Raw genomic sequence first — 26,325 nt, 5'->3', positions numbered from 1 at the left:
ATTTCTATTAATATCCTCAATTCCCAGATCTCAGCAATTAACTTGGTGAGTACAATGTTATATAAAACAGTGGAGACAATGGCCAAACCTATAAGAATAAGATCCAACTTGTAATAAACCTGTATTATCCCACAGAGCTAATTCGAGGCGCTTGATTTACCCACCAATATGCTGTGAACAAATGTTGCCTCAGGCTGTGCTGCAGGGACAAGTAACACGGGCTAAGTTTATTTCTCATGTATGTTGTGTAAAATACACTATTTTCAAGAATGTTTACTCTCAACTCAGACAAAAATAGACTTCTCAGACAGAAAAACTTAATGGTTTCACCCACTCCCATCTGTTCAGAATAAGTGTTTTTGAGGAATTTATGTGCCTGTGACCTCAATTGTGGCCATTATTTGGCTCTGCAAGTCAAATGTACAGTAAGTACACTCATATATAATAAAAGCCAGCAGAGAAGGAAAGACAGTGCTGCAGGGAATATATGTTGAGATTTAGCTCCACCACGGGGCCCCTATGCTTTATGATCACGCTTGCCTTTTATGGGAGACTGTCCAAGCTCTCCGGGGCTTGTTCTTTTGAAACACTTCATTCCTGTCAACTCTCGCTGGGGCATTAATGAGTCTCAGAGTAAGAGTAGAGAATTAAATGAAATGCGTTCAGAATGTCCACTCCTAACCGGCATAGTACATGCTTTATGCTTTTCAAGCAAAAACTCCTCATCATAAACAAGTCAAAATGTCGCAGACAACGGCTGCTCGCCCAGTTTATCGACTCTAATTTCACAATGTCCTGTTTTGATATACAGCTCAATTCAGATTGGGAAATGTAATGGAAGTTTGGTGTGTGTGCGTCGGTTTGCGTGTGTGTGTGTGTTTTTGGGCTTGGTCCAGCGTGTTGTGAGCATCCTGAACCAAAGGCCCTCCGGGGCCGACTATAGTGCGTCCCAGTTAGGGGTGCCAGCATAGCTCCTGGTGTATTTCAACACCGTGTGTGCATGAGTGCGAGGGTTTGTGTGTGTGTGTGTTGCACGCACATGTGAATATGGGTCAGGCCTCTGAAAGTGAGAGAGCGTGTAAGCGGGAGGGGTGCCTGTGTGTGTGTGTGTGTGTGTGTGTGTGTGTGTGTGTGTGTGTGTGTGCGTGCGTTTGTGTGTGTTTGTGTGTGTGTGTGTGTGTGTTAGAGATAAAGAGAGAGTGGTGTAGAGATTCTGACTATTTATGACACAGGTTTATTTTTATCAGCCTACATACAATTCAGTAAGACTGCTGCATGTGTATTGTTCCTGACTCATTGATCATACGTCTGATTATGTTTATACAAAATTACAAAATAACTTTTCATGGGCCTGCGTATGTGTTTGAATATGGGTCGGCTGGCTGTAACCTCCCTGTGAGCCTCTGCAGAAGCATTCATACAGGAACCAGGCGGCCCTGTCTGGCCCCTCTCAGGATACCAATGTCACTTTGCCACGACTCACCATCCTCTCCCCTCCTGGTGGCCTAGAAAGCCATCAGACTCACGTGGAGAGCCCAGTGGCCTGGTACGAAGGCTGGAAGGGGGTCTGGGTGGTTTGACGCAGGCCTGAGCAAAAAATACATCACAGCTGTCGTGAAAAAGAAACAGCAGATTTGATTGGAGGTTGCATGAATCAATGTTGGATGGAAAGTTTTGAAGTCATTTAAAGCATGTGTTGGGTTTAATGAACTTTTGCCCTTGAAACCAATTAAAGACCTGTTGCATCATTGCAGAGAGACCAGGCAGCAATGATGAAATGTGTCCTCAGCTTCAAAACATACTTTTTAAAATCTGACTTTTGACTCCAAAGCTTAGTTATAGTAAATGATTCATGTCAGTTATTAGAATATTTAAAGTGACATGAAAGGGAACAGGGGAAAACAGGAAGGAAGACAACAGGCAATAAAAATGATGTTCTGATCGAGAAGAGCTGAATGCTTGAGGTTTTTTACAGAATCGACAGTCCTGTTTAATTTTTTGATTCAAGTCAAACATCAGCTTCTTTCAGTTGAGTCTTAAGGTTTTTTTTATTTTATTCCTCTAAAATAACTGTCCTCAGAGTAAGCCAACATAAAGGTGAAAGGAAGAATGGTTTGTTTCTCTTTAACAGAGATTCAGAAAAAAGACTGAAATCATTCACGTCTTTGAATGTGAAGCTACCACTAACAGCCAGTTAGCTTAGCTTAGCACAAATAAATAGTTTACACCTTGTGCACAGAACATAACAGAGACTAGCTTGGTTGTGGGTGTTGTTGGGTATGCGCTGTGTATAAAAACATGAATCTAAATCACGACTATGGTTGTGCTTGAATAATTCCTAGCTTAGCATTCCCGTCTAACTTTGAGGAGCTATTTGTACGATAAAGCCAGAATGTTAGTTTAAACCTGGCCTTTGGCGAGCCCTTCCCTCTGTGTTTTGGATGTTTCCCTGCTCCGACACACCGGACCAAAATGAAAGCCTGATAATGATCCATTGATTTGAATCAGGTGTGTTGGCTTTTTACAGTGTTGGACCTTCCTCACAGTCCAGAGCACACAGTGCATAACAGAGAGTGGATTTCAGTTCCAGTCAGGGACAGTTGTTGCATCCCTGTCTCTGTGTTTGCTCGTACTTTCCACTGGCAGCTGTCCTATAAACACAAACTTTTTTTTTTAAATTCTAACAAAATGCCAGTGAAACATAAACATAACGGCATTGTAACTTTCACACAGTTTCCAAGAGCATCTTTACAGCGAAAACAAACCGAAGCCGTTGCGTTAACACGCTCTTGTCATACGTTTAGTACACCACTGTCAATTGAAAACAGTTACAGTACAGTCAGTTTCTCAGCAGCAATGAATAGAGGTTACGGTATGCATCTGTATTTTTGCCTGTGTGTGTGTGTGTATGTACGTGTGCCACTCCTCTCCCTGACTTTGTATGCTGTGGAGTGTCTTGTGGATGCTCAGAGGCCAGCAAGTGCTACGGTGCAGGAGTCGTGCTGACGTGCAGCGACAGCGGCTGAATGTATGATTAATTAAGCGACGCCTGTCCCGCCACAGTCGGCTTTGATAGAGAACAGCTCGTGATGAAACAGAAGGTGACCCACAAAAGAGACCAGAAGCTCAGGGACCAGCTTCAGACACACACACACACACGCACACACATACAGGCACATATGCACATACATATGGAAATGCTTTTTTTTTTTGCAGAGCCGCGTACACGTGTTGGTGCTAAGCTACTATAAATTGTACTAAACAGAAATGAGTGCAAAAAAACATTGATGTAATTAACATATGACCAATGGCGTGTGTTTCACTCTTTTCCTGTCTGCAACCAAGTCTACTGCACAACTCAAGGCTGTGTTTCACTTCTAACTCCCTCGACCCCCCCTTCCCCACCGCCTGCCCGCCATCTTCCCTCCTCTCTTCTTCTGTTGCATCATCTCTCCATCCCTCGTGTCCTCCAATACCCGTCCTGTTATTACATCATATCCCTCCTCTCTCCTTTATATTTTGCATTCCTTCCCACTTTTTTCACACTCCTTTCTCTACTTCAATTCCCGAACGAATTATAAAAACACTTCTCCGCATGTCGTCATCATGCCGTCCCCTGTCTTGTCTCCTTCTGTTCTTCTGTCCATCCTAGTCTCCATCCCAGTTCCTTCGTATTGTTGCTATATGTCTACCGTCCCTCCTTCCACCTCTCCCTGCCTCCTTCCCGCTTTATACCATCTGCTTCTCTCTCCCTCCCTCTGTCCTTCCTCTTTGCCGCCCATTCACTCTCATTGCGTTTCCTCCGTCCAGGTGAGATGGAGGAGCTGGAGTCCCTGTGGCTGACGGGGATCTGCCACCACGAGAAGAACGAGGTGATGTCCAGCCAGCTGGATGTGGACAACATGGCCGGTGTCTTCTACATGCTGGGGGCCGCCATGGCTCTATCGCTCATCACCTTCATCTGCGAACACTGGTTCTACTGGCAGCTGCGCTTCTGCTTCATGGGCGTCTGCTCCGGCCAGCCCGGCTTCGTCTTCTCCATCAGCAGGGTGAGACAGGGCGTGGCAGGGAAGACAGAAATTACAGCGTGTTTAAGGACTTTAGGGCTGATGTCCAAAGTCTTGTCAAAATGGATCAGGAGTCATAAATGTATCCATCAGTATGGTAAAACACTTGGAGACACTTTCCACTGAGAGATGTCGATCATCTTGTCATGGCTTGTTCTCAAATATTCTGATTGACAGTTTCAGATTGACAATATATTCTGTTCACGACACACTTGAGCTGACACATTTCGCACTGTGCCCGTCTTTTCGAGCATCTAAATCAAATAAGTCGTCCATTAGCATCGCACTTTTCTACCTCCTGCACTTTACAAATTTTGCAGTGGCTGTTACGAATAAAAGTCTTTCAGGCAACTTTCCCCAACTACTTTGCCATCTTTGACAAAATAAAGCACAGTCTGGCGTCAGTTTTTTTTTTTTGCTGACAGCCTCACTTGGTCTGGTATGATCAGTAGCTTACGGTGGCTAATTTTAGCTAGTGGTCACAAACTTTAGATAAAGATTGCCTGAGTCATTTCACTGACTCGTGCTGCTGTTTCAAATCTTTTTCTCAGTGTTTACCATTATCTCTTAATAGCTACTGGTTGATATACCCATCTGCTAGCAAGAGAAAAGTGCAGGTTATTGTCAGTACTTTCGAACATATGATTGCATATTTAAGGCCATTGTTGGAAAAAAGAAAACAAATAAATAAAAGATTCAGAGCCAGGATTTCCGTGATTAAAATTTTTAATTTAACTCACAATTTTCCGAGAAAAAAACACATTATAAACTTATTCTCTGAGATTTTTTTGTTCTCGTCAGGCCTGCAGTGTGTGACCTCATCAAATAGCAATAAGCGAATACTCATACTAATTTTAGCCAAGAATCACCTTACTATCATTAGCAACCTTGCATGTGTCCATTGCGTTGTAATTCCTAATGCACAAAAGATTTTCTATAATCCTAATCAGTATGTTGTTTCCTTCTTAATACACCCAACTAATGGTAATGAACACAAATGCATGACTTTGTAATCTCAGAGAATATATGAGTTTTTCCCTGTAAATGTACCAATTTAATTGAATTTTTTAGATGTCCACTGAATACTACTCTTGCCCTGGCTCCATTTTTTTAACCTACCATGACATTAATATGCTGTTCTACTCACAGATATGAATGAAAACACAATAATGATGATAATGATGATATTATTTTATTTCATCTTCATCTTTAATTCTTTGAGCATACATTGTTTGGGTTGTTGTTTTTTCTCATTTGTGATGAAAGACAGGAAATAGGGGTTAAATTAGACAGAAGGGGTGAGAATGATGACAGATCTAAGAGGAGTTAAAGGATAGATAGATGGACTCATATTCAAAAAGAGATTGTAACCAAAGTCAACAATTAGCAACTACTCTCTTACCACAAAAAAAACACGTTTTATACTAACAAAGTAAAACTCCTCCTCGTCTGTAAAGTCACCCTGGTTACTTGTTTATTCATCCCTACATCATCAATGAAAGTGCATTATTCCTTAAAGCTTGTTAATGAGCATCCATCCTATGTGACCAAACCAAACTCTCACCTCCAAAGCATGACCACATATCGGAGCTTTTTCCTTTTGTTGTGAAGCTCGGGCCTTCCTGACGTTCGGGAGGTAAATATTTACAAAATGTTGAGCCCAAATCAATATTTCACTCAACAAAAATCAGCCACAGAACTGGAGAGGTTAGATTACTGGATCCCGGGGGACCAAAGTCACCCCCGAGGTATTTGATTTGCATTCCAATTGTTTTGACATGGCTTCGGTGTAATTCACTGCGTGCCTCTGAAGGTGAACCGCTGCAGGCTAAAACCACGTGGCTAATTTACAGCGGAGAGCCACACACTGCCGCTCTCACCCTCCATTTGATATGCTGCTGTGGTGCCGGAGCTGCTTGTGCCAAGAAAGCAAACAAACAAAAAAAAAAACCCCAAGATAACATTTTCCCCCCTCTGCTCTAATACTACGCTCCAGTGGCCAACTTTGATTATTTTGTAAGGTGTTAATTTTACATCGTTGCCATCGTCTTGTTTATGGTTGTGTGTGCGCGTCGGCGTCTGTTTGTGTAGAGGGAGCATAAAATATCAGTTGTTAAAATGTCAGTTGACTTCTCATTTCCAAAGACAGGCCACTTGGTGTTGTTTTTGATTATTACATCATTATAATTTGTATGGGAGCGAGATCTGAAAGCAATTATGCTTTGTGTAACATTCAGTGATTGCTCTCATTTGCAGAAATTGCCTCTGTCTTTGCCACAATATGACAACATAAATGAACTCTGTGTTGTCCGCAAATGCAGCCAGATGATTCAGTATGTTAAAATATGCAGGGGAAATATTCATTGAGAGGGCTCATTTGCATATGTACCACAGAAGCTCGGGCACTGCAAAACAACAACAGTGGAAATTACAGTATATTATCTTTGCACAATCCTCGGCTTCACATTTTCTCCTTCTCATTTACTCAAGTGTCTTGTCTCCAGCCTCGACCATTTCTTCCTGTCTTTTTCCTTTTTTTTTTTTTTTCCTGCTCTGCCACTCAGATTGATTCCGCTTTTTTAATTTCACAGCATAATCCAATAAACTTTATTGTTATTGCCGCAATTAACATTTAAGCTTCGGCAGTGTAAAAAATGAGACATCTGTCACGGTTGGCGTGAGTCACGTGGCATCGGTCACGGCTTCACGGTCGGTTAGCGTTGCCACCCCTCCGAGGGGCTCAGCAGCGTTGCGAGCAGCTCTCCCCTGGCTAACCTGCTCCTCTAGGTCCCACCTGCAACACTGAAACAAATTAATTATATCGATTTAAAAAGCCTCTAATGACTTTAGAACAGTAAATGTATTAGAGGTTTAATCACTCCTTTCGCAGCCCTCACATCACATCGTGGCTAAGTTCATTTGCATTTAGCACCATATATGTGCACCACACACAGGCAGTATTAAATTATGAGCCACTGCATGTACAGTAGGCGCTCATACATAGGGGGCAGCTAGTTATTTGTTGATTTCCAGCCTCTATGTACCAATGTAATCACTTATAGATTTTACTCCGATCCCATGGCAGATTGAAAATTCTTAAGTGCCGTCGGGCAACAGTTATTGCTATTCACACATCCTGCCCAAATAATCAGCCACCGTAGAACTCGGCCGGCAGCAATCTGCCAACTGTTACATTATGTGGGCATGTGGAGTAGACAAAATCTACTGTTGAACACAAAGCAGCTATCACTTTGTCCAAGATTTGATTCACTACGGTATTTGGTTGTTGTTCCCAGTTGTAGTCGCCTATGCGTGTGTGGATGTGTTTTACTTACGTTGTGGGGACGCAGTCACATTTTGGGGTTACCGCCTTACTTATAGAGACAAAATGCAAGTCCCATTAATATTAATCATTACATTTTAAAGACTTTAAATACAGGGTAAGGTTAGGTTTAGCTTTCTGTCATTTCAGGGGCACGTTTCAGACAAAAGTCCTGTTATTTTGGGATGACTTGACCAAGCGCGGACAAAAACTGTGTCCTCAAATCGGAAGAAGCTGATTTGTGGGGCAGCAATCAAGGTTAGGGTTAGGATTAGGGTAAGTCTTTAAAAATTAATGTAAGTCTATTTAATCCCCAAAAGTGACATAAATTAACTGTGCGTGTTTGTGGCCATGAGAAAGAGTGTATAAACTGCACAAATCTTCATCCCGGCATTCCCCTCAGCCACCATCATTGCTCAGTACAGCACAGTCTCACTCTCTATATAGGTGAAAGCCAAAAGGGGGAAGATCATCTCAAGATTAAGGTGGAAGCTTCTGGAAATTTCACCCCAAAGAGGGGATGATTTCCTAGATATCATGGGAGGGAAGATGAGACAGATTTGGCAGCAGGTGGGGTGTAATCAGGACAATGAAGGAAGAAAAACAAAAGTGCGGAAGCAGTGACGAATTATATAAACAGGCAGATGGAAAAGAGAAACACAGATGAGACAGAGAAGGAGCAGATAAACATTGAAAGATGGTTCCAAGTGGAGAAAGAAATCTCAAAATGTCTCGCCTGTAGGCATATACATTTGTCCTCCACTTCTAGATTCCATCCCATCGTTCTCCAATACTTTAAACTAATTTTGTATTTATGCTAACCTCTCTCTTGTAGCCACTGTCAAGCTTTACATACTTGGCTGTTAACAGACTGTGAAATTGAAAGAAGTAATAACATTATCTATAAAACCGGAATGAGGGATGGAGGCCTTTTTGCTGCAATGCAGGCACTGTCCATGTGGCTAATTAACAACCAGAAACGAGTGGTTAGGGAGGGGAGAACTGAGGGTCAACGAGTCATATTAGCGGATGAAAGGAGGAGGTTGTAAAGAGTCATAGCTTAACAGCAGAGCATATTTGACAGCCGGCTGACCCCTAGCCTCATGACACAGTCCCGACCTCCGCAGTGGCGAGCAGGATGGAGGTCAGCTGGTTTGTGATCCTTAACAGTGGCCAAAGCATCCCTTTATCTCCATCTACGCACGTCCAGAAAAACTGGTTAAAATCATTTTTTGGAATTGATCTGACCGTTTACCATCCCCATCTGTCATGCCTGGTCTGCCCTCCTGTCTGCATCCATTTTTATCTGAATATTGTATCGTACATCACTGAATGCAAATGGAGCAGTTTATCTTTCTGTCACTATAATACTCAGTCGGTGTCTCCTTGGCGTGGCCTTTCCCTTCGGAGGGGATTGAGGTGCGGCCTGTGGTGCCGAACGGTAGCGGAACAGAGGTGTTTAATAACTGCTGGAGGATATTGTTCAGCTGAATTCTAATCACATTGATTAAAGGTATTGACCAGCGGGACCCAGGGGTTTTTATAGCCCCTTTGCCTTTATCAATCATCCGGCTACGCTGTCCTCCCTGAATCTTCATACTGTATGCTCACTTGCGCTATGTCTCACCAGCAAATGCACTCATGTTATTGTCTATAAAACATGTCAGGTGAACATCTGTATTCGCATACTGTGCTGTACACAAGATCAATTGGTCAGCGTACAACACATGATTAAATGACGACATTTCAGTTGTAGTTCCCTTAGGTACACATGCACGCACATAAAAAAAGAAACTATACAAACTAATGATAAAATAACAATCAAGTCAACAAAGGTATTCATGGCGGAGGATGAGCTCAGGAGTCTGCTCTTACTAAATACTAATGTATCTCTTGCCAGACAGCAGCAGGGTGAACAGACTGTGGCTGGTGTGGGCGTTGTCTTTATGTAACTTTTGGGCTCTGCACAGACCAAATGTTCACGCTTTAATGTTCGTCTGTCTCTCCCTCACACAGGGCATCTACAGCTGTATCCACGGGGTGCAGATCGAAGAGAAGAGCAGCTCTGCGTTGAATTCCCCATCGGCCACCATGAACAACACCCATTCCAACATTATGCGCCTCTTACGCACTGCCAAGAACATGGCGTCGCTGTCGGGGGTGAACGGCTCCCCACACAGCGCTCTGGACTTCATCCGCCGTGAGTCCTCCGTCTATGACATCTCTGAACACCGGCGCAGCTTGGCGGGCCACTCAGACTGCAAGCCGCCTTACATACCGGAAGACAACATGTTCAGCGACTACATAAGTGAGGTGGAGAGGACGTTTGGCAACATTCACATGAAGGACAGTAATCTGTACCAGGACCACTACATGCACCACCATGGCTCGACATTAGGGCTCAGCGGACCTCCTGCCAACAGGCCCCATAGTTTGGGCAGCGCTAGTTCTCTGGAGGGTGGCATGTTCGATTGTGACAGCCTGGGTGGAGGGGTGGCCCCTATTTTCACCACCCAGCCCTGTTCAGCACTCACCCACAGGAATATGAGCAAGTTTGACCTGCTTTCTGGACAGACTCCTCCCTCGGGCCAGAGCTTCAAGGGTGGCCTGCCAGACCTGTACGGGAAGTTCTCTTTCAAGGGAGGTGCCTCAAGTTCCACATACATCCCTGGGCAAAACTACTGCGGAGGAAGAGGAGACGACGATGGGAATATACGTTCAGATGTTTCAGATATTTCCACACACACAGTGACTTATGGAAACCTGGAGGGTAATGCCAAGAAACGCAAACAATACCGCGATAGCCTGAAAAAGAGGCCGGCCTCTGCCAAGTCCAGACGGGAGCTGGACGAGATCGAGCTGGGCTACAGGAGGAAACCGTACCACATCAGCCACCACCACTACCACGGCCACCGCTCTGCCTCCCCACCGCTTTTGCCCTCTGAACGGAAGAGACCAGGTGGCGGAGGAGGAGGAGGAAACAATGATGGGAACTATGTCTTCAGAGAAAAGGAGAGCGTTAGAGATTTTTATTTGGACCAGTTTCGGCCCAAAGAGGGCGTCCCTCAGTGGGAACATGTGGACCTGACAGAGGGCCCTGTGAATAGAGAAGGAGGAGTACCGACCTGCACTTCCCTGGTTCCAGTGGATGACTTTCTTAAGAGCAAACCCAAAAAGTCGGATTCAAAGAGCGGAGGAGGATCTGGGCTGGCAGGGGGTGAGTGGGAGTGCAGGAACTGTCGGGCCAGCGGGGGAGGCGGGGGCAAGCAGATGTCCATTCATGGAGGTGGCGGTGGGTATGGTGGTGGTATGAGCTGCGGATCCTCAGGAGGTGGAAACAGCCGTCCGAGCTCAGCAACCTGCATGCGTTGTGAGGGCTGTAAAAAGACAGGAAACCTGTACGATATCAGCGAAGACAACAACCACCTCTTGGAACAGATGGGGGGAGGGCAAGGTGGTGGAGGTGGAGGAGGTATAGGCGCAGGCCCTCCATCTCAACTTCAGGGCCAGCAGAGGAGGAAGGGCGGATTAGGCAAACCACTTAGGCGGCAGCATTCGTATGACGCATTCGTTGACCTTCAGAAAGAGGAGTCAGGTGGGATGGGAAGTTTGATGGGTGGTCTAGGAGGTGGAGGAATAGGTGGTGCAGGTATGGGAGGGATGCTGCCCCCACCTAGGAGTGTTAGCTTAAAGGAGAAAGAACGTTACATGGAGGGCACCAGCCCCTTTGCACACATATTTGAGCGTCACGGGGGCTCGGAAAGAGAAAGAGAAAGAGACAGGGACCCGTTGTTTTACGGAGGTGAGGGCCGGAAAGGACCCGGCTCACCGTTTGGCCTGTTCAGAGGCGGTGACGGCCTCCACCGCCGCTCCATCGGAGAGAGAGACATGAGAGACAGGGATAGGTCCTTGATGGAAGGAGGAGCATTCTCTTTATCCAAATCTCTCTACCCTGACCGGGTAAACCAAAACCCCTTTATACCCACCTTTGGCGACGACCAGTGTCTGATGCACGGAGCCAAACAATATTACATGAAAAAGCAACAGCAGCAGCAGCAGCAACAAGTTGCCAAAAACAGCCGAAGTGACTTCAGGAGCCAGATGAGCACGGCGTCATATCTGCCGGCGTCTGCCACGGCCGGGGTGATGTCCAACGTGGCCCCCCGGTTCCCGAAAGAGCTCAGCCTCGGTGGAATGAACCACCACGGCTCCATGCTGGGGGTCGGCCCCCCGCGTCCCTTCAATGGAAGCAATGGCCATGTGTACGAGAAACTCTCCAGTATTGAGTCTGACGTGTGAGAGACAAAACCGGGAGGAAGATGGCAAGGGAGACGGAGGAGAGGTAGAGGCGTGTAGTGTTAGGAGATCAGGGATGATTCTAAAGACACTGTCCACGCACTGCAACCCTAGCCCATATTGGGACAGCAAGATGAGGTAACTGGGAGAGAGCTAGAGCAGGAAAAAGACTGGAAGGGAGAGGCAAGAGTAAGGGGGGAAAGGGAAGAAATCTTGATTTTGCAAGAAAATCTGGGTAAAAAAATCAGGACACCCTGAGGAGGTGTGGGATGTTAACCCTCTCTCAGAAACGGCCAAAGCTACTCTACTTTTATGTCAACACAGTCAATTAACATTCCCCTCAGCATCACAACCGCACTCAACTCCAAGTCCATCGTTCCATCCACCAGTGAGGCAGAAGTCACTGTACTTGGTTATTATCGCAAAGAGGCGACACCTCATCTCAGTTTGATGTTGGACATGTGAGCCTGGTGCGATTTGACGGCTGTCTGAGAGCTCCCGCCGAGCGCTTATGAAGAAGGACTGCAAGAGCGAGGAGAGAGGAGCGAACTGCCCATCTGCCCCTGTGTCACTGCAGAAAGGAGACATTGTCGCGTTAACACAGGAGATGACTAGTGCTTCTCTCTCTCTCTCTCTCTCTCTCTCTCTCTGGAAGGAGACAGCCTGTCCCGTCCATCTCTCTCACTCTTCTGTTTTTTCCCCCCTCTCTCTCCTCTTCCTCTCAGCTCCCGCTCTTTCTCTTCCTCCTCCTCCTCCTCATCCCTTACGCCAAAAGAGCTGTTTGCTATGAGAAATACAATCATGAATGATAATAAGATATTCTTATAGAAAAAAAACAGGGTATAAGAACAACAATAATATTGATAACATTGTGAATAACAAAGATGTTAGTGCTGATTATGATAACACTGCTTATGATATCACTAAGTTTTTTCTCGTTTTATGTTCTGTTGGTATAATATTTCACTACTGTTTTAGTATCTGTAGTTGTTCCCTGTGTGCCCCTGGTGGCAGCAGGAAGGTTGTTTTAAGTTCAACCAACAAGCCAGAAAGACTGAATCCTCAACTCTTGTTTTTTTTCTGTTTTCTGTAGAATATTTTACTCCATGCTCATACATTTTTTTTGCTCCTTGTGGGAAAAAAACAGGATCTCGAAGACACATTTAGAGCTGACAGATCCTCATTTGATGTTTCAAGACATTACAAATCAAAGTGCACACACACACACACACACACACACTTAAACACACAGTTTTTTGTCGGCCTGAACTTGTGCTACTGTGAACAACACGTTTCGTCAGAAGCTGAAGATACTGAGAGGAAGGACGTGCCTTAATGGTCTCCAGTGGATGTGTCCTCCAGTTGGCACGCGGCCCCTCGACGCGGCGGCACCAGGACGGACCAGCACTCTTTTGAGGCCGCTCGGCGGTCTCGTCACGTTTATGAGCCAAAACTGCAGTAAAATTTTACAGCGGGCTTGAGACGCTGCTACTGCTGCTGCTGATGGTTTAGATACAAGAAATGCCGTCGGAGATGTTTTATAACTTCGTAAAAAAAATTATTTCATATGTCGAGTACGGGCTGTGCTTAATGAAGCTATTCAGGATGTCACAGAGAGACGTCTCACTTCACAGCACGGCAGCCTTTAGACCACTTCTTTTATTCAGGTTACACGACAACAGTCACCCGGCACTTACTTTTTTCGGCCTCTCACTAGTATCTCGCGAAAGGCATTACTTTTCACTCACAGTCTGAGGGGTGCACACAGGAAGCTCTGTCCGGACATTGTGTATCATTAAAATATGCACTGTCTTTAATGTAGGCGAAATTCTACAAAATGCGTAGGAGACGCGCTGTTGCCGCACGACAATGATAAAAGCTTGAGCTGAGGATGGATGTCTGTCAGAGAGAGGCCTCTTTTTGAGCTGACCGAGGTGTCAGGAAGGCGGCCATCTTGCGAAAGCTTTGCGGCTTTTTACTTTGACCGATGTAGATAGTCGTTCGAGCTGGGGAGGCCTCGTTTATTGCACAGGACCTTTTTACTCAGCGTAGGCACTCAGTAGACATGCCTTATTGTCCCATCGACCCCCGCCCCCATTGCCCCCGAGCTGTCTGATGATGACTCATCTTTTAACTGTACAGAATAAAGAAGCCTCTATGACTTATTTAAAGGTTTGATCTTCGATTAGCTGGCGGTGTCAGAAGTTCAAGGGCTGCAGGAGATTGCGCAGGAGTGCTGGCCTGAGATTGGAGCTGCTGGAGTGTGTAGAGTGTGATCTTTGTCATTGCGGTCTTCTATCTTATACCCTGATCTAAATGCACCGGTGTAATAGGTTGGTGCGGACGTGTGTGCGTGTGTCGAGGGAAGCAAATCACGATTGAATGATAAAAGCTGTTGTTGTTTTGTTTTGGTTTTTTTTCCTTTCCACGAACCTTCTGATAACTATTCATAAATACAACAGCATCTCGTCGTCCCTCGCTCCACAGATAACAGCGCTAAAGTGAGACTGATCGAGTTAGCCTTAAATCAAACTGATTCATCCACCCCCGCCTCCCTCCCCATGACTCTCCTAATAAATAGATTGGGATCTCTGGAATTTTTATATACGCACACATTTTTGAAAGTTCAGGTCAACCATTATCAGCAGGACGGTATAAGAAGGAGACGGGGAGAACGAGGAAATAAGAACGAGCCGAAGAAAGACTTGGGAGTGGGCATCAATCAGTGTCAGCATTTGTATGTTCAATCTTTTCCTTGTAAATAATATATTTAAAACAGTTTTCACTTTGTACAGTAAACAGACAGACAGGATGTAACTTTCAATATGTTTTACAGCAATTTAAGAAATAAACAAAACAACAATAAAAACTCATAAAATACAAAAAAACTCATGAACAAAAAATATGCAAAATATAGTTAAGACACAAATATTACTAATCATAAGTGATATAATTGAACCTCTTTTTCTTTGAATCTCATGTTTACTTAATTATGATAGTTTACCAATCAGTATACTGATAATGTTAAGACTTATGCTTTTTCATATTTTCACTCAAGTGTTGGAAATTGAGGATAATTTACTGTAGGTGTAGACGTTTGGTGATAAAACGGGGAAAGTTTAGTTTTTAGGAGTCTTTGCTAAGTTTCCCTTGAATTGTGTTAGATATCTCTCTTTTTAAGGTAAGCTATTCTTCATGCTTTTTGAGATCAATTCAATTATCTACACATTTATGTAATACAATATTACATGTATACATAGATGATATTTGCATATAGAGGCAGTATATTGTGATCCTTCATTTTCAAGCAGCGATCCTTGTTAAAAAAAAAAACAACTTCTGAGATATTTGTGTTTTTGTTGCCCATTTTTTTGACCTGGGCTCTAATGGTGATTGCACACAGAATTTAGAGCCATCGTCGGCCCGGCCTATCCTGTTCCCTCTCTACGTTTGGGATAGACATCACTGTGGTAAAGGAAAAAAATATATATATACGTGTATGTGCACACACATGCACACACAGACATGTATAAACACATGTACACTCACACAAATGCGCACTGGACATTTGCCAGTGTCGGTGTTTTGTTAATACTGCTGAGGATTTCAGCACGATATCGCGGGAAAACCAAGAGCGAGTGCAGTTTCATCGAACTGAGAATCTTATTTGAAGCTGAAATGCATTTGTACAACCCCTTATTAAAAGGTGCAACATTTGTTCCATCATGTCTCATTTTATGTAGAGTTTTGCTTCAGGGGAATCAACTGTTGCTATATTTTAGCTCACATATTACTAAACTGTGTTATTTGACAGCTGAGAACATTCAAACGCTTTGGATTCTAATTTATTTTGTGCAACTTTATGCACTGCTTGTTTCTCTGTGCGAGACGGGGAGTATAATTTGTAATTTGTTGTGTACATATGCAATTCTGTTCCCGTGCAGTCGGAAATTATTTCTCCCGCTCTTCTTCTGTGTGCTACTGATTCCAATAAGTCTCTATAATCTTCTCCCCCAGCCTGAAGAGAGGAAATTCATCTCGCTTCTGTTTTTCTCCCTCAACTGCTTTCATGTCTAGAGGGTTGAGTGAAACGCGGAAAAATTGTATCCGTGTGCACGTAAACTCTGTTCGGTTGGCACATTGTTCATGGACACTACAGCGTTGTTGTTTTTTTTCCCCCCCTCTTCATTTGCAATAAACAGCATGACCAAACAGAAAATGCTCTTACTGTACGTGCCAATACATCACTTCCGGTTGTTTTGTTTTTTTTTTGTTTTTTTTTACGAGCCACAGCCAGCTTACAGCTGCTGGTGTGGAAGTGGAGGTGCACCTGACACTGTGGTAAACATGCTATCATCAGGCCTTCACCACCTCCAGCTGCTCAGCGTGCGCAGGTCGGGCCGGTGATGCAGAGTAAGCACGGCTCGTCAGAAGTCTTTTATTTTCCTCACGGCCAAATTGGTCCCAGCCTCACTTCTCTGCACATGCGCATGCCACAACACATTTGTTCAGATGCTTCATGGAGAGCAAAACACTGTGTCACACTTTGTTTTTTTGCATTTTTTTTTTTTTTAACACAAGAAAACGGCTTGGTCAAGTTAGTGGGCTGGAACATCCTGATGGTGGGGGATGTAGATATCACCTCAGCTGACATGTTTTTTATTTTTTTTATTTTTTTCTGTCGGGATTACTGACACTTGGGACCAAATAACAGCATGACATGGTCAGCTTAACTAAACTGACTCGTGAAAATGTATTTTTTTTTGTGTGTGTTTTTGGAGGAAAAAACGTTTGTTTCAGTATATCTAACATATTGAGTTGAACTTCTACTCGCATAGTTTGTTTTTTTCTTGTTTATTCTTTTAATCTATGAGGCACTTCTCACGCAGACAGGAAGAATTATACTGTGATATTATCTGATTGATTTATTGTGGAGGTCCATGTATTTTAGCTGCTTATAATTTTCACCCTAATTCACCGCAGAACTTGTTTACTAATATTTTAAAAGTTCTACCTGTGTGTATGTGTATTAACATGTATTGATATTGCTTTATATTGATGCATACAAATTTTTTCTATTAAATTGTGTACAGTTTTGTTTGTTTGTTAATATTGCTATTTTCCATCTCCACCATTCATACTTGAGAATGGTTTGCTCGACCTGAATGATTATTGATAACATGACATAAGGGGTTGCTACTAAATGTATTTCACGAGGTGAGCCGGTTGATGAAAACACACATCTGCACTGGAACTTACACAGCCTGATTTAATTTGCTGTGGGTTGACAAAAATGTAACATATGAATAGCATCAATTGTATACATAATGATATACATAATATTATTCTTGGCCACTCTTTTCTCTTCTCGTGGCCCTTTTCTTTGAAATAATTCCCCCGAATTTTTACACCGTACGAACAGAAAAATGACACAAAAACAAATAATTGTACAGGTTGTGTAAATACTGAATATTGGGGGGGGGGAACATTTACCTTCTTTTTTTTGTATGGAAACGGTCAAAGTAATCTCAATAACGAAATTAATCACGTCATGACAAAATTGCAAAAAAACATCATTAAGGTACTTCTAATAAGGATAATACTGATATCTACAATTATAAGTGCTCAAATAAGACTATTCTTTCTCTTTGTACATGATGAACAAAATGAAGTGTTGAGTATTAATAATAAAAAAAACTATAAGTTTCACACATTTGGCACTGAGTCTTTTTAAGCGTTCTTGTGTTTTACCTCTGGATTTTTAAAGGGACAGCTCACCCTGAATTCATGAATAGATGTCTGCTTCTACCTCTTACATGTGAAATGTTTTGGTTGTTAGTTGCCAGGTTTTAGAGATACCGGATGTGTAGGTGTGTGCCCTCTCTCCAATAAAATCAAACCAGATGGCACTCGGCTTGTGGTACTTAAAACAAATTGGTGATCATCTGACTTTTTGTCTAGTGCCATCAGCAGGTTTCTGAAATCTTTCCACAAATATGTACATATATTATATATTCAGGGTTCCCAGAGGATGAACCCAAATGGCTCGGTTCTTCCATGACATTTGAGGGAAGGCAGATATCTTTAAGTCCGATATCTCCAAAACTCTTCAACTCACTATGAAGTAATCTAGATGGATGAACAGCACTACAGGTAATAGGAAAAAATATGCACCTTTGGTTTTGGGGGGAACTGACCCTTTAAAAGACTTCATCGTCTTTCACACACTCACACACACACTGGAGATGGTCTCCGATTTTGCATCTACTGTGCACGGCTCTGTCCATCTTGCCCTCTCCCTCCTTCCTGTCACAGCCCTGCGTTCATTGTCATTCTCTCACATACATGATCTTCCTGTTGATCACAAGCCCCCCCCCCCCCACCCCCACCCCCACCCCCACTCTCTCTCTCATGGCTGGCAGGAATTCCAGGGAGAGGAGAGGCCTGCCTGAGAATGGAGGGCCATATGGTGACTGTATGGTGGAGTGGTTGGGTCTGGGTTTGTCCCCTCAACAACCCACACTGCTGCTGGCGCTCCGCACAGCCTCATCTGATGCCGTCCAGCCCCCTCGGGGTTCTCTCAGGCTGCTCTCTCTCTCTCTCTCTCTCTCTCTCTCTCTCTCTCTCTCTCTCTCTCTCTCTCTCTCTCTCTCTCTCTCTCTCCTCTCACCCCACCCTCACCATCGCTGCCTCTGCTGGACTGTGCAGCAGTACGGTCGACCCGCCCGAGACCTCGTCCAAGTGAGACAACTGTTGTGCGCCCTCGCATTTCAAAGGAGGTTCAAACTGGGCTGACACCTATTTCAGTTCACCTTTGAGGTGGCACAAAGTGGTCTATAACAGTGTAATGATTTTTTTTCTATTTTTTTTTTATGTCGATGTTGTTGTACCCTTTATTTATCCAGGAGAGATTTACACCAAGATTGAGGATGTCGTTCACAATGCATAATAATTATCTGAGGTCAGGGAAGCGGGACAGATTGGAAAATCTAGATGATGAAAGTAAATGAAGAAAAACCCACCCCTGTCTCAGCAATTGCCATCAAACTGACATTGAGAAGGGCGTTTATCTTCCAGCAGTCTCCAGCACCGTTCAGCTGCCAATAGTGTAATATTGTGCTTGCACTGAGCAGGTCCCCTGTGCAAACTTATTTAAATGTATGAATAATAAACAGGGCGTTCTATAGAGGAGGACACGGGCAAAACATCCCAGACAGAATCAAAGCTGATATCATGTGCATTTAGCCAGACTCCTAATGTCTTCAGATCTTTAAGCTCCTGCACTAAAAACATTACGTTTCTTTTAAGTTGTGCACTCACAGCCTTTCCAGCCAGGTTTACGGCGCTTCCTGGAGACAGAAAGCCAGATTCCATGTGTCGCATTGAAGGTGTGTGTGATTAGCTGCCATTTTGACCTTTCACTGCAAAAACAGCTCAAGTCCTAAAAGCAACTACTTTGTTTCGCTTGTACCGAGCCGGGCTGTGAAGTCTGTAAATTTACCATATTGAGATTTTAACAAGCAGATCTTATCCAGAGTGATTTAAAGATGCATTACGATTTTTCACTACCCAGCAGTACAAAATGGACACAGTATATCTTCAAGGGTTTGAAAGGCTTGTTGATCAGTACCAATGACGCAACCGTTACCTCGCCAGGTACTGAGACTTTTCGGCACCCCCTTTTCCAGTTCTGCCAATCTCCACATCTGAGCCGGTCAAAAACGGAGGATGGGTGCAGTGCGTGAGTAAACCGGCATCACAGACAAATTTCATGCTCCAGTCAAAAAAGCAAAGCGGTGTTACTTTGCTTCGTGATACATCATCTCTTCGCTCAGCGTCGTGCCTGTGACATTTCTGCTCTCATTAGGTTGCTTTCTGCCTCTCATGTGTAAGAATGACATAAGTGCCCAAGTGTAAAATGTGAAATGAATGCAGTCTGTCACTTAGTATCAAGCTCTGCCACAGGCCCATCAATATTTATGAGATTCTCAGGTTAGCCATCACAGAGGTTGAAAAGCCAAAAGTCAAGAAGTTACCTTTTAAGAAAATCCATGCTGATGCTATCTTAGCTTAGCATGTTAGCATGCTCTCATTTGCTAATTAGCCCTAAACAAAAAGTACAGTTGAGCCTAATGGGAATGTCATAAGTTCTTGGTAATTATAGTGTTTGACACATTGAATTGGGATCTGAGGATGGCATTTGATGATTTCTGAGGATCCCCAAATTTATGGCAATTCAACCTGTGGGGGACGCGAATGTGTGATCAAATTTCATGGCAATCTATCCAGCAGTTGTTGAGCTATTTTACATAAAGCAATGTGTTAGGTCAGACATCCTCTGGGATCAATGATTTTTATGTTGAGTTATGTTGAACCAATGTTCAACATAATTTTTTTTGCTTTGACATTTGCTGAGACATTTCACTAAAAATAAAAAATGTCAACCTACCCATCACACTAGGGTTCATCCTCTGGGAACCATGAACGCCTGTGTATTTTGTTGAGGCATTTCCCTAAAAACCATAAATCTCATTAGGCTGACGGTGCTAGAGCAAAAGTCAGAGGATCACCAAAATCACAAGGGTGAATCCTCTGGCGAACACGAATGACATCCATCCAATAGTTGAGATGTCTCTTGACAAAAGGGTTGGACTGAATGTCTGACCGACATCGCCAGCCATAGATCCATGGCACAAGCATGTCTTAACAAATTGGAGGGAATCTGGGAGGAGTGGATAAGCGCTTCTACTTCAACTGTCGCATTAACATAGACTCTTTGCAGCACCCTTTGTTTATTTACACTGAACAAAACAACAGCGGCACAATGCCCCATTATGTGATTTTGGATAGCATGCCGGCGTTCTGCTAGCTAAAGATTACTGACGTGTGACACAACAGCATCTGCGTCAAGTGTGACCTTTTACGCATGTGTTTGGCTCTCTTTTTGGCATTCGATACACACCAGATCACACATCACACATCATCATCACGTCACTCCCCTTCCCGTCCTGCACCCGTGCCTGCTTGCCGTCTACCATATATACAGAACATCGATGCGTAATGAAGGCAGAAAAGTCCTTGCCTTAAGCCGGCCGTGTAAAAGGCGCTACGGACTGAGGTGTGTGGAGGAAAAGAAAAGAGATTTAAGAAGGAGAGAAAGGGGGTTGCATTTAAAACCCAGGCCATCATTTCAGCTACTTCCAAAAATAGTGGCCTGTCTCTCTGTGCAGCCTCTCCCGTCGCAGACTCTCACCTGCACTCCCCGCAGACCACAGCTGGGAAATAGGTGTCTGCCCAAAAACCTGTAAGTTCACAGACATGATGGTAAACTTGCTGACAGGCCCAAACCAGGCAAGTCAGGCTCTACAGTGCTGCAAAACATGCCAGGAGTGCCAGCTGACCCGACCTCCACTATGTACGCTGAGCAGCTGACCCGCTCTCTCCTCTCTCAGAGCGTTTTTGGTCCATAACTGCACACTGCAGCCAGCCGGTCCCCAGACCCGGCTGGGATGACACCCACCTCCTCATCCATCATCCCTGGAACAGCACACGCCCCCATCACTCCTAGCTCCCATTAATTTTTCAGTCACACTGGCAAGCAAGACTTATTCAATTATTGATGGTGGGAGTGAGGTGTGAGCGAAAAGGGATGAGTTGTATTAGTGAGATAGAGATTCACATGTGAGGTTGCACACCAGCTTAAATGTAAAGTATGGCCAACCGGGCTACAGTTTGGTGGCTGGGGTGGGGTGGGGTGTGGGGGGTTTCCTGCTGTTCAGGATGAATGAGAGACTGGTGGACTGGAGAGCTGACCGCCTGGATGAAAGCCCGACATATATCTTAAGGCCGAAACCCGCGACAGCTCTAATTCAGCAGCCTTGATCTGTGTCTGCCTCTCAGCCTCGCTTTTGCCCCGTCAGTCCTTCCGGCTCTCCTTTCTTGCGCCTGACACCCTCTAAGGCTCTTTCCCCACCCTACCTTTGCTTTTTACTCCCCTACCTTCCCGCTCGCTCTCCTCATTCCTTTTACCCACTCTCACTCCCTCACTCTTCAGTGCCCCCTTCGATTGTGCGTCACTTTGAATTATTAGGATGGAGGGAGAGGTGGTGGGAGCGCCGTGGTAATAAAAGGAAGAGAGGCCCTGTGAGTTATGGACGAGAGTTCGCTGGATTATGGAGAAATGAGACGGGGGAGCAGGATGGAGGGAGCGGAGGGGTAAAAAGGACAGACGACAATGTGGAGGTGCTGCAGAGCTTCCACAAGTCCATAAAGCAACTTCCATTCCGGTGATACAACTCACTTTACCCTTGAAACTTGTGACCTTAGAAGACTCATTCGTTTGCAGAATATTGTGTGCAGTGTGTGTGTGTGTGTGTGTGCGTGTGTGTGTGTGCGCGCCGCACCAACATCTACAGCACTGCTCTTGCTCTCTCCTGCCTTTTTTTTTTTTCTTCTTATCACTGCCTCTCCCTCATCTTTCTGCTCTTTAAAAAGTACCTACATTTCAACAATTAACAGTTACCTAGCAACAGGATACATTATTCCGAAAAGCGGAGAGGAGAAGGGTCTGAGGCAGCAGTGCGGTCTATTATTTACAGTAGTATTGTATACATACCACAATGCATTTGAGGCTTGTGTTTCAGTAGATGTAAGACCGAAAAAGCGGCCCGAGTTGTTCAATTTAACCTTATTACCGCATTTGGTACGGTGGCAGAAGGCAGATGCATGTGTGTGACACATGCTGATTACACTCACTCCACACACTGCGAGCAAACTGTTCCTTGAGATTTGATTTGGCTGGACACTGTGATCGTCCAGTGTGAATGTGTGTGTGTGTGTGTGTGTGTGTTCAGTGAGCTCTTTGTGGAGGAACATCAGCCTCTGATTTCACACGGCAGCTGGACAGCACGGCAGCGCTCGTGATCTATACAGTGGAGGGAGCCTGCATGTAATCAATAGGCCTGTACACATGATGCATATAGATTTGTGCTTTATGGGGGCGGCAGCTTATTTCATGATGCTGCGTTTGGAGAGTAAATACTGTAAATTGGCGAGAGCTGAGAAAGGTTGCTGGCACTGTTTTTTTTTTTTTTTCCTGTCCTCTAAATATCCTATTTTGCACAGGCAGACAGCAGTCATATCAAATGCTTACACAGGGGTGAACTTCAATTCCTTGAAGAATTTTGATTCGATTTGAAGTTCAAAAATCAGGATTAGGAACGGAGAGAAGAGAGAGGAATGCATACTTTAAAGGAATAGTTTGACATTTTGGGAAATGAACTTTTCACTTTCTTGTCTGTAGTTAGATAAGAAGATTGACACCACTGTCACTGTAAATATGAAGCTACAGCCAGCTAGCGAGCTAGCCTATCTTAGCACAAAGACTGGGAACATGGGGGCACACAGCTAGTCTGGCTCTGTCCTAAAGTGGCAAAATCTGCACCCCAACACCTCTTAAGCACTCTAATCATAAACATGTAATATCTTTTTTAATTAAATCAAAATGTTAAAACGAAATGAAACAAACCTGGCATCAGGAAATAACTCACCCCAACCGAGAAGTAGACTTGCCAACAATCCCTGATAAAATTACAAATTGATGTTTTAACACTTCAGTTTTTGTATAATTTAATCGAACAAGATATAGCTAGTTCAGAGGTGCTTGTTCACAGATTTGATTCACTTTGGATAATCATGCTAGCTGTTTTGCCATATTTCCAGTCTTTGCTAGGCTAACCTGCTGCTGGCTGTCGCTTCCGAGACTTAATATGCTTTGAATTTTTTTTCCTTTCCATCTCTGTGTTATTGAGGTTTTTACGCATGTAAAAAGTGTTGAAAGTAAGTCCACGCCAACTGGAGCTCCTCTCTCCCACAGGAGCCCAGGTTCCTGAAGTGCCTGAAGTGCCTGAAGTTCCGCCTTTAATTCCGTGACCTGTGACATCACACTACATCAACATGTCACGGTTGAGGTAGAAGTAAAGCTAACTTGAAACATGACAGAGACAGGCCTGTGGGAGCTGACCAATCAGAGCGGACTAGGTATTTGTGGGGGGGGGGCTTAAATAGACAGGAGCGAAATCAGAGCATCTCAGACAGAGGGGGAATACAGAGCTGCAGCACTGGACAGTAAGAGTAAACTGATGTGCTTTTTAAGCAATAAAGCATCTAAACCTATTCTAGTAGTAACACGGGAATAAAGTTATGAACCTACAAATGACCATAATACAGGAATGTATTATGTATAATTATGTAAGAGTGTATGTCTCCTTTAATGTACAGACATGAGAATGTCCATAATTCATCTTACTCTTGGCCACTGGCAGTATATTTTCGAGCATGTGGATATTTGAAGTTTTTTAAACCCTAACCAAGAGTTAGCCAGTGGTCCTCATACATGGAGGGACTTGATGATAGAATCTGACACACACACGCAGGATATACTGTATATATAATTATTGTAAATGTAAATTAATGTAAATCAATCTTGATGTGGTGTAAGTGTTTATGTTAGGTTGTTGTTAATGTCCGAATGTTTGGACAAGATGCTTTGGCAATATTGTTGTTCAAATTTTCATGCCAATAAAGCCCCTCTGAATTGAATTGAATTGAAATGAATTGAATTGATAAACCAATCACACAAATGTCCTTTCTTCAGATCTGAACACTATATCCTCTTATTGCCTATAGTCATCAGCACCAAAGTGACCACACAGCACTGTCAGCATTTATTCCCTCAGAGCAGTCACTCAATCACTCTCTTGCATGCCGGCAGCCATGTTGTTGCACCGTGTGTTTAAGTTTTCAAATTGTCGACAACACCTGCAGTGAAACAACAATTACATCCTGAAACACAGCTCAGCACAGGCTGTTACAGTTCTCCAGTGCAGAATGACTCAGAGTTAACAAAGCACATGTGTGCAGACAAAACGACAGGTGTGCCGACATGAGGATGAATAATCAAGATGAAGGTGAGACTGGAGAGCTCACGAATCAAGATTTTGTATTGTAGAGAGAGAAACTGACATGGAGAGAGGGAGAGAGAGAGAGAGAGATGGAGAGCTGCTGGAGATAAAGAGAGGGACAGATGGAGTGATAGGACATCAACAAGTGAGAGATTGCTGCAATGCTAAAAGACAGAGAGTGGAAGAGGAGGCGCTGAGGAGAAAGGGTTAAAGAGGACAGGGGAGAGAGATGGTTGCCTCGGCAACAGCAGCCAGCGTTTTCGCTCTTTCTTTATCAATCCCTCTTGCACACAGACACACACACACACACACACACACACACACACATACACATACACATACACATGTTCCCCCCCTCACTGCCCCCGCCCTCCTCCTCCTCCTCCTGCTTCATCCCCTCTGTGGCTCAGAGTTAAAGTTTCTGCAGCCGTATATTAATGCTCTTCCTGGAACAGATTTCTTCAAAGGATGATGTGTTTGTCTGATGCTGTGGCAGCCCTCGGAAGCACAGGCTGTACTTTGAAATGAGTGGCGTTGTACAGTGTGTTCAACCAATGAGTGTAATCGTACTGTAGCTGATTTGTTCAGCTTGATATCGTTTCTCTCCATGTAGACGTGGATCTGCATCATCCTGTTGTCCTCGGTGCTGTCTTTAACATCCTTCGTAACCAATGAGAACTGAATGCGTAAAATTACTAATATCACCATACTGGTACTATGACAATTTGAATTTGAATTTTTATGCTAGACAGTGCTTCTACTGCTGAGATTAAATCACGTTTCATTAAAGGGTAACTCCACCAATTTTACACGTTTACAGGTCTTTGGGAGTACTATTGCTTGTGTGAAGAAGAGGAATATAAAGCCTTTTGTGGCTCCAGAGGAAGCTGCATGTAATATGATAAATTGCCTTCAGAGATGTCATTCAGTAGCTAAGTTGCATTGTGGGTAATGTAGGCATCATATTTTGAAAAGGAAGCAGAATGGAATAAAAACAGGGCGGTGTCCCTGGTTCTGCCGTATCCGTTTTGATTTGTTTGATAAGTTTTTTCGTCCATTGGGATTTTCATCATCATGTGTTGTAAGAGTGCAATGCTAGGATTGCTTTTCAAATGCCTGGCATCCCTCTGTAAAGCCAGATTTTGTATTGTGTCCTCTGGGCTACTGTAGCAACATGGCAGTGCAACATTAAGCAGACCGTGAACCTTCAAACTGCAACAGGTCCATGTCCTCAGCAGGATGGTAAATGTTTCCACTCTGCTCTGTTTCTAGAAACTGACACTGTAACATCACGTGTGCAATAATATTACAAAATGATCTATTTCATTGGATATTATTCAGGTTATTTTCACAGTCTCCTGTTAGTCAGTTTATTTTGGTATCATATCAGATTTATTAGGAGCTGCACACAACCTGTCAGCTCTCACTCCGGTGACTCCTGTCGTGTATCAGCCTGACGTTGAACATGGCTCAGTCATCTCGACTTAACCCCGTCATGCGTGATATCTGTGTGGCGCATCCCCACATGACAGCCGCCACGGGGAGGGGGGGGAGAGATCCAGTGTCTAAGGTCACTGTCGCACTACACCAGGAGTGTGTGAAAGCTCGTGTGTTGTGACTGTGAGTGACGAGCGCGTGTGCGCGCCGAGTGCGTCTCCTTCGTGCTCCGTATGCATGC

The 26,325-nt window shown here is 44.1% G+C and overlaps 1 protein-coding gene across 4 annotated transcripts in view; it reads left to right on the top strand.

Moving 5' to 3' along the window:
* Positions 1–17,396, top strand: part of grin2ba (glutamate receptor, ionotropic, N-methyl D-aspartate 2B, genome duplicate a) — a 138,959-nt gene extending 121,563 nt beyond the window's left edge. For 3 of the 4 annotated variants that reach the window (XM_030407173.1, XM_030407174.1, XM_030407172.1), the window contains 2 exons: positions 3,811–4,049; positions 9,406–11,688. In XM_030407173.1, coding sequence (XP_030263033.1) covers positions 3,811–4,049; positions 9,406–11,688 — 2,522 coding nt within the window. Of the gene's footprint in view, positions 1–3,810; positions 4,050–9,405 lie in introns of all 4 variants that reach the window. The other variant, XM_030407175.1, reaches the window with a different exon arrangement.
* The last annotated feature ends 8,929 nt before the right edge of the window (positions 17,397–26,325 follow it).

The sequence above is a fragment of the Sparus aurata genome, chromosome 23, assembly GCF_900880675.1.
Source record: "Sparus aurata chromosome 23, fSpaAur1.1, whole genome shotgun sequence".
NCBI lineage: Eukaryota > Metazoa > Chordata > Actinopteri > Spariformes > Sparidae > Sparus > Sparus aurata.
The sequence above is the reverse complement of the archived record's forward strand: the minus strand, read 5'-3'. Positions and strand labels throughout refer to the sequence as shown.